This window comes from Silene latifolia, chromosome 9 (assembly GCF_048544455.1).
Source record: "Silene latifolia isolate original U9 population chromosome 9, ASM4854445v1, whole genome shotgun sequence".
In the NCBI taxonomy this organism is placed as follows: Eukaryota; Viridiplantae; Streptophyta; class Magnoliopsida; order Caryophyllales; family Caryophyllaceae; genus Silene; species Silene latifolia.
This window is the reverse complement of record NC_133534.1, coordinates 56832952-56842172: the sequence shown is the minus strand read 5'-3', so window position 1 is coordinate 56842172 and position 9221 is coordinate 56832952. Positions and strand designations below refer to the sequence as shown.

Below are 9221 nucleotides of genomic sequence, written 5' to 3'. Positions count from 1 at the left end.
GGAGTTCCGACTTCTTCCTATCATCCTTCCGGCTATAATGATCAATCATGAAACACGGTTCATGCAAACGAGGAGCTCTCATAGTCTTGTCAAGATTAAAGGTTATGCTTTCATCTCCCACTTCTAGAGTGAGCTCACCATGTTTCACATCAATCACCGCACCCGCGGTGTGTAGGAAAGGTCTTCCTAGAATGATTGGAATGTTGGAATCTTCCTCCATATCAACAATGACAAAGTCCACCGGGATGAAAAACTTCCCAATTAAATGCGGAACATCTTCCCATATCCCTAATGGTGTCTTCGTCGATCTATCGGCCATTTGGAGTGTGATATTGGTGCATTTAAGCTCTCCCATCCCCAACCTTTTACTCACCGAGTACGGCATAACACTCACACTAGCCCCTAGATCACATAAGGCTTTGTTGATCGTGGTGTCGCCAATGGTACACGGTATTGAGAAGCTTCCCGGATCCTTTAGTTTTGGAGGTGAACTCCCTTGAAGTATAGCACTACTCACCTTAGTGAAGGCGATAGTCTCAAGTTTCTGGATCGACTTCTTCTTTGTGAGGATGTCTTCCATGTATTTCGCATAGGCCGGCACGTGATTGATTAATTCCGTGAAAGGAATCGAGACTTCCAAGTTCTTCACAATTTCCATAAACTTTCCAAGTTGGTCATCAAATTTGGGCTTGGCTTGACGACTTGGAAAAGGAAGTCTAATCACAATGGGCTCCTTCTCCTTGACCTTGTCTTCATTTTTCTTTGAAATTTCTTCTTTTGATGATTCTCCATCTTTGGAGTTTTGCACAATTTCTTCTTTATCACTAGCCTCCACAACTTCATCCTCAACTTGCTTCTTCGGTGCTTCATACCTTGTACCACTTCTCAAGTGAATGGCACTAACCGTTTCATGTCTTGGGGGATTACTTTGAGGTGGTAATTGCCCCTTTTGTCTTTGTGAGCTTGAAGATGCTAGTTGAGTCAATTGGGTTTCCAACATCTTGGTGTGAGCTAGGATGTTGTTGATGGTGGTTTCCTTTGCTTGACTATCTTTTTTGCATTTGAGTGAAAAATTCTTGTTGATTCTTTTGCATTTGGTGGACCGCTTTTTGGACATCAAAACCTTGGTCATTTTGGTGATTGTATGGATTTTGATTTTGGTAACCTTGGTTTTGATTGTAAAAGGGTCTTTGATTTTGGTTTCTCATGGGAGGTGGGGTGTATGTTGTTTGAGGGTTTTGAACATTTTGGCTTTTGTATGAGAGATTTGGATGGAATGTGGTGTTCTCATTGTAATAGTTTGAATAAGGGGTACCACTCTTGTATGCTTGGAAAGCATTCACTTGTTCATTTGTTCCCCTACATTCACTTTGGTCATGTCCCAAAGTTCCACAATTCTCACATATCCCACTTGGGATTGATGAAGATGCCGTCATGGCATTAACATGATGCTTTGGTGATTTTGAGACTTCTTCAAGTCTAGCCATAGCTTTTTCAAACTTCAAATTGATTGTGTCAATGTGAGCACTAAGTTGAGCACCCAATTGAGTAACGGAGTCCATTTCATGCTTTTCTCCTCTAGTAGCCTTGCGAGGTCTACTATATTGTGAGTTATGGACCGCCATTTCCTCAATTTTGTTCCATGTTTGATTGTCATCCACTTCGGTGAACATTCCATTTGATCCCATATTGAGAATGTTCCTTGAATCATCATATAAACCGTTCCAAAATTGTTGTACCAAGAACCATTCGCTAAGTCCATGGTGAGGACATGAGCGACAAATTCCCTTGAACCGCTCCCAAGCTTCATACAAAGATTCTTCATCCCTTTGCTTAAAACCCGTAATTTGAGCTCTTAGCATGTTAGTCTTTTCCGGTGGGTAGAATTTTTTGTAGAAAGCTAGAGCCAACTTCTTCCAAGAATCAATTCCGAGAGTGGCCTTATCAAGGCCCTTCAACCATTGTTTCGCGGTGCCAATTAGAGAAAAAGGAAATAAGACCCATCGAATTTGGTCTTGAGTTACACCGGTTTGAGAAATCGCATCACAATAGTCACAAAAGGTTTCCATATGAGAATGAGGGTCTTCACTAGGCATCCCCCCAAATTGGCTCCTTTCGACTAATTGGATAAAGGCGGATTTGGCAATAAAATTTCCGGTTAGATGTTGTGGTGTGGGAGTACCATTGGGTAGGTTCTCCTCGGTGGGTACGGAATGTGATGAAAACTTAGGCATTGTAGGTTGATTTTGTGGGGTATTTTGTAATGGGTTCTCCTCACCTTCTCTTACAAAAGGGTTGATGAACTCAATAGTTGGTTGAATATCTACAACCTCACTAATACCTCTCAAATTCCTCCTAGCAAGTCTCCTATTGGTTGTCAAAGTTCTTTCAATTTCACGATCAAAAAGTAACAAATCACCTTGTGACCTTATAGACATGCAAAATATCAAACAACTTGAAAACAATTAGAACAAACCTTGAGGAGTTTTACTTCCCCAAGGCAAAGAAAGACACAACTAATAACAATGTAAGAAAATCTAAATCAAGTAAACACCGTCCCCGGCAACGGCGCCATTTTTTGATCGGTCAGTTTCGTGTTCACAATTAAAGGTGTGGTCGTTGGGTCACATCCGAATCAAAACACAATTTATAGCTTCACAAACAACTCTACAATTAGTAAAGAGGCAAGTAAAGGTCGGATCCCAAGGGACGGGAATTGAGATGAGATTTCTATTGAAACTAGTGGTGTCTTAGGGGTGTCACAATTTGGGTTGATGTAGAAGGTCACTAAACTAAAATAGCAATGGAAATAAACAAGCAAGATGAATTAAAAGTGTTGTAAACAATTGATAAAAAGCACTAGGGTGTCATGGGGTCATAGGGGAATCATGGGAATTGATCATACAAACATGTTCTCAAATTATAAGCAAGCAATTATTGTTGTGATGGATTGAGTTGGGTTATATCTTACAATCCTAGGAAAGTTTGGGTCCCGGAGCCGAATCGATTAGATTGTACAACACCTACAAGTCGACTTAATCTTCCCTACTCAACAACATGCATGGTCTAATGAGACTCGAGTTGGTTTATGTCTTACAAGTCTCATTGAAAAGATAGGTGATGGGTAAAAAATGCAAGGATTCATAGGCTCGCATTTCATCAAACATAACATGTGCATGAGTTGAGATCAAAACAAGCAAGCAAATAAATCATGAAAGCATATTAATTTAAGCATGAATCATTCCCCATGTTGATTTCCCCTAATCACCCATTAACCCTAGTTAAGAGACTACTCACTCATTATCATGTTGATCATGCTAGCAAGGTTGTCAATCATACCAACAAAATGAAACATGATGAATAAATGAAAGTAATTAACAATAATTAAAAAGGGATTAAGAGGATTATACCTACGAATGATTCCAATAATAAAGCAAAGATAAAAGAAGTACTTGATGCTTGATTGAGAGGTTGTCAATCTCCCAATAATAACCCAAATAATCTTCAATTACCCAAAATAAAGGATGAACAAAAGAGAGATTAAGGAAATAAAACTTGTATTAAAACTTGATTAATTGTTGATTACAAAACTAAAGAGAGATTTGATTGATATTAACTACTCTAATTATTGATAAGAAGAACATGCTCTTCTAATTAGACTAATGGGGTATTTATAGTGGAAATTAGGGGGATGCATTAGGGTTAACTAAGGGCTAAACTAGTAATTACACTTTTTAGATTGAGCAGGGAGGAGCCGGTATTTTTCGAACGAAGGGCTTCTTTCTTTGTAGCTTGGAGAAGACGAAATTGTGTTGTACAAGAATCCGTGCGTTTTGGAGTCGGGACGGGCGGATTGTAGCGGTGGAACACGGGCGGCTTCAGGGGAATCCGGGCGGATTGTGGTGGTGGCAAACCCGAGCGTCTTGGGAAGAAACCGCACGGATTGTGCATGTGGAGTACGGCCGGATTGTAGACAATCCGCACGGATTGTTCCTCATCAACATTTCTTCTTCTTTTCTTCCCTTTTCTTCATAAATTCCTTGGGGATTTCCTTGGGGACCCAAGGATCCTTTCTCAACATTGCTCATCTACTATAAAATGTACAAAGGCCTTCTAATCTTGTCTCTCCTTGATGCTTGGTCATTGGATTCGATCAATTTAGTCTCGTTTTGCCATGAAAATGCAAGATTTGCACTCCTTTCCTACCAAGGGATCAAAATCTCAAAGAATATGCAAAACAAAGAACTAAAGATAATAAATGACCCAAATATGCACTAAAAAGCATGGGAACAAGGCTAATTTGGGGGCTAAATATGCGCTAATTATGGTCACATCAGCTTCTATTGTTGAAATGAAGCCCCTACCAAGCCACTTGAAGTATGCTTTTCTAGGAGATGAAGAAACTTTACCGGTAATTATTTCAAGCAAGCTTTCAAGGGAGCAAGAAGAGGCTCTCATTCCAGTTCTTAAGCAACATAAGGAAGCAATTGGGTGGACAATGGCCGATATCAAAGGCATTAGTCCCACTTTATGCATGCACCGAATTCCTTTAGAGGATGAAGCCAAATCCGTTCGCTAACCACAAAGGCGTTTGAACCCTCCAATGATGGATGTTGTGAAGAAGGAGGTACTCAAGCTCATTCACGTAGGTATGATCTATCCCATCTCCGATAGTCAATGGGTTAGTCCAACCCAAGTTGTCCCAAAGAAATCCGGGCTAACGGTAGTCGAGAATCATGAAGGTGTTTTGATTCCCACTCGAGTTCAAAACGGGTGGCGAGTATGTATCGACTACCGTAGGCTCAATGCCGTGACACGAAAAGATCACTTCCTGCTTCCCTTCATGGATCAAATGTTGGAGAGGTTAGTGGGAAAAGCTTTTTATTGCTTTTTGGATGGCTACTTGGGTTACTTTCAAATTCCAATTGCACTTGAGGACCAAACAAAAACCACTTTCACATGTCCTTTTGGAACGTTTGCCTATAGAAAGATGCCTTTAGGTCTTTGTAACACACCAGGAACGTTCCAAAGGTGCATGATGAGCATCTTTTCGGATCATGTGGAGGATTTTATTGAAGTGTTTATGGACGATTTTACCGTTCATGGTCAATCTTTTTAGGATTATTTGAGTCATCTTTCTTGGGTCTTGCAAAGATGTATTGATACCAACCTCGTTATCAACCATGAGAAATGTCATTTCATGGTTGATGAAGGAATAGTGTTGGGACATGTGGTCTCCTCTAAGGGGATTGAGTTTGATAAGGCCAAGGTCGATAGCATTCGCACCTTGCCTTTTCCTACTAATGTGCGTGAAGTGAGATCTTTCTTAGGTCACGCCGGGTTCTACCGGTGCTTCATCAAGGATTTCTCCAAGATTGCCGCTCCTTTATGCAAGCTACTTCAAAAGGATTGTGAATTCATCATGAGTGAAGAATGCAAGGAAGTGTTTGATATGCTCAAGGCGAGAAGCTTATTTCGGCACCTATAATTCAACCTCCCAATTGGAGTGAACCATTTTAGATAATTTCGGACACGAGTAATTATGCCCTTAGCGCGGTACTTGGCCAAAGGGTAGGAAGAGCACCCCATGTTATTCAATATGCGTCAACAATGATGAATGAGGCTCAAAGAAACTATACCACCACCAAGAAAGAATTTCTTGCGGTAGTGTTTGCCTTGGAGAAATTTCGACCTTATATTCTTGGAGCCAAGGTCATCATCTTTACGGATCATGCCACCTTAAGGCATTTGATGAAAAAGAAGGAATCCAAACCTCGTTTAATGTGATGGGTATTGCTTTTGAGTGAGTTTGATGTTGCGCTCAAAGACAAGAAAGTCACAACCAACACGGTGGCGGATCACCTAAGTAGAATTGTGCAAGAAAAACCTCAAGAAGTTTTGGAATCACCAATACAAGCCACCTTTCCGGATGACACACTTCTAGCCTTGTCTTCCATTGAGCCATGGTATGCCCATATAGTCAACTTCTTGGTTTTACAAGAGTTTCCAAAGGGTCTTTCTCGTTCCCAACGGGATAAGATCAAGAGTGATGCTAAATATTATGTGTGGGATGACCCATACCTTTGGAAGTTTTATGCCGACCAAGTCATTAGGAGATATGTCCCGCATACCGAAGTCATTCCAATTCTAAAATTTTGCCACGAATATGCTTGTGGTGGGCATTTTGGAGCCAAGAAAACGGCTAGGAAAGTTTTAGAAAGCGGTTTCTTTTGGCCCACACTATTCTGGGATGCTCATGCTATGGTGAAGACATGTGATAGATGCCAAAGAGTTGGTAACATTTCAAGAAGAGGAGAAATGCCACAAACTCCAATGATCTATTGTGAAATATTCGATGTATGGGGCATTGACTTCATGGGACCATTTCCCGCATCTTGTGGTTAGATTTATATACTTTTGGAGGTGGAATACGTCTCCAAGTGGGTGGAGGCTAAGGCCACGAAGACCGATGATGCAAAATTAGTTGGAGAATTCATCAAAACCAACATCTTTTCTCGATTTGCTTTTCCTAAGGCCTTGATAAGAGACCGTGGAACTCACTTTTGCAACAAAGCCATTGGAGCTCTACTCAAAAAGTATGGGTTAATTCATAAGGTATCTACCACCTATCACCCTCAAACCAACGGTCAATCCGAGGTTTCTAATAGGGAGATCAAGGATATCCTTGAGAAGACGGTGAATCCCGACCGCAAGGATTGGAGTTTGAGGTTGGATGATGCTTTGTGGGCATATCGCACGGCCTATAAAACACCAATCGGGATGTCACCTTACCGCTTACTTTTTGGAAAACCGTATCATTTACCCGTGGAGCTTGAACATAGGGCTTATTGGGCGGTCAAACCATTCAATTTGCAAATGAGTGAAGCGGGGCTTCATAAGAAACTTCAACTCCAAGAATTGGAAGAAATTCGAAATGATGCTTATGAGAATGCTTCCATTTACAAGGCAATAACAAGAGCATGGCATGATAACATGATTTCAAGAAGAGTGTTCCAAGTGGGAGAGAAAGTCTTACTCTTTCAAAATCGGCTTAGACTTTTCTCGGGGAGATTGAGGTCTAGATGGATAGGACCATATGAGGTGGTTCGTAGTTTTTCATATGGAGCAATCGAGATCAAATGCTTAAAGTCCGGGAAAGTTTTGAAAGTGAACGGTCAAAGGCTTAAGCACTATCATGAGGGAATTGAAATGGGTGAAGTGGGAATACTCCACCTTGTTGATCCAATTTATGAAATTTAATGAAGATACAACTTTGTCGCGCCATCGACGTTAAATAAACGGCAAAAGTTTGTAAATATTTCTTCCCTTGCATATTTAATTTCCGCATTTCATTGTTTTCATTGCATTTTTGCATGTTTAAATTAATTGATTCATTTAATTATTGCATTATAAATTAATTCACTTGCATTTTCATTAATGTTTTAGCATGTTAGGATGTTTTAATGTGTGTGTTAGTGTATAGGATACCAACTCAAGGGCATGTGTGAAGAAAGGAAGGAAGAAATATGTGTAAAAGAATTGGCTAAATTGAAGAATTGGAGCACAAAGCAAGCGAGTCCAGCAGTAACCTCGCACGGTGCGAGTTTCCCAACCTCATCTTTCGCACCGTGCGATAAATCAGAAAACCAGAAATTCAACTCGTGCTCTCCTTCATATTACCTTTTGTTCTTCCCCAGTTCTCATAATCTTCATTCTCTTCCTTCATCCTAACGCTAACCCACTCAAAATCAACCTTCAAATCCTTCACAAATCATCAATTTCAAGCATTTAACTTCCAAAATTCATCAATCTTCATCACCCAACATCAATTTGGATCGAAAAATTGATGCATTTACACCCTTACCAGTCACGAAAATTCGACTTAGGGTTTTGTTGATTCAATATTTGAAGATTTTGGGTTTGCAATTGGATTAACGGGACTAATTGGAGAATTCTTGTGCAATATTCATCATCCAACAACATTTATAAGAATCAAAAGGGAGGTATAAACCTTATTCTTATTCTTGTCTTTCCAAGTACCAAATTTTCGAGATTTTCTTAGTGAAAGTCGAAAATTTGTGGTTAAATTGTTGTTGTTTCTAGCCCTTCAACAATTTCTAACTTGTTAGGTGCTTTACATTCAATAAACAACTAGTTAGCACATCATTCTTTTAGTGCATACTAGATGTTTTTTCATTTGCCTCAACCAAAAATTCTTTTCAAACTTGTTCTTTTCTGAAAAAATTGTTGTACCATGGGAAAAGGTAAGTCTTCCGAGGCTTCCTCGTCACAAGGACCCAAGGGAGCCTCGGCTTTTGACGATAATGAGTACTCGGGAAAGGAGGGCCTCCGTGACAAAGCCCTCCAAAATTGGAAAAAGTTTGCATCTTTGTCGACCGTAGCACAAACCAAATTTCTTGATGAAAATGTCCTTATCGGGTTGGGAATGCTTCCCATAACCCGAATGCTCCTAGAGAAGGTCGGGCTAGAATCAATTATTGGGCAAGCCGCACACACCCGAAGAGGTGTTACCTTTGAATTTCTCTCTACCTTGGAGAAAGTAAAGTTGGGGAGGGACAAAACCCCGGGAATCAAGTTCCGGGCATGTCGACTTGTCCATACATTAACTTATGACCAATTAAGAGAGGCCCTCCACATTACTAAAGCCCCCGTAAATGAACCCCTTGACAAGAAAAAATTGAGTGAATTTTGGAACAACATAACGGGGGATGTGAGGCACGGGAATTCAAAGAACACAGCTCTTCCCCACCCCATTTTGCGCATCTTGAGCCGACATAAAAACACAAACTTTTTGGTCATGACCGAACCCACCAAGATGAACTACCTCCAATTACAATGTCTTTGGTCTGACCCCGGAGGGGAAAGGGATACCGGATTGGGTTGATTTGTTTGTGAAAGGTTGCCTCAAATTACAAAAAGAACCAAAGGGGACCATTTTTATCGGGGGTATGATTGAGATGATTGTGGTAAAGACGGGTGTGCTGTTCCCACCTAATGCATGGACACTTGAGGTGAGTTGCCTCATGGACTACAAATTCTTGACAAAAGCAAACATGCTTGAGGTTGTGGACCGAATCGCCCCCTTGGTGATTTGGTGTATGGGCGGCAAGAACTACAAGTATTACATGTACTTACCCCGTCCCCCCAACTCCCCCTTGGGTTGGGGAAGTGGCCAAGACTTTTACATGCCCCCCGATGAC

The 9221-nt window shown here is 40.7% G+C and overlaps 1 protein-coding gene and 1 non-coding gene across 2 annotated transcripts; both read left to right on the top strand.

Moving 5' to 3' along the window:
* The first annotated feature begins 1755 nt into the window (after positions 1-1755).
* On the top strand, positions 1756-1862 carry LOC141604427 (small nucleolar RNA R71). Its single transcript, XR_012526127.1, has one exon. It is a non-coding gene; the product is annotated as a small nucleolar RNA R71 (small nucleolar RNA).
* A 2462-nt stretch (positions 1863-4324) lies between these two features.
* Positions 4325-7260, top strand: LOC141601067 (uncharacterized). Its single transcript, XM_074421328.1, has 3 exons — positions 4325-4570; positions 5120-5461; positions 6406-7260. Exons 1-3 carry the CDS (start codon positions 4325-4327, stop codon positions 7258-7260), a joined length of 1443 nt encoding a protein of 480 aa, XP_074277429.1.
* Positions 7261-9221: the final 1961 nt, after the last annotated feature.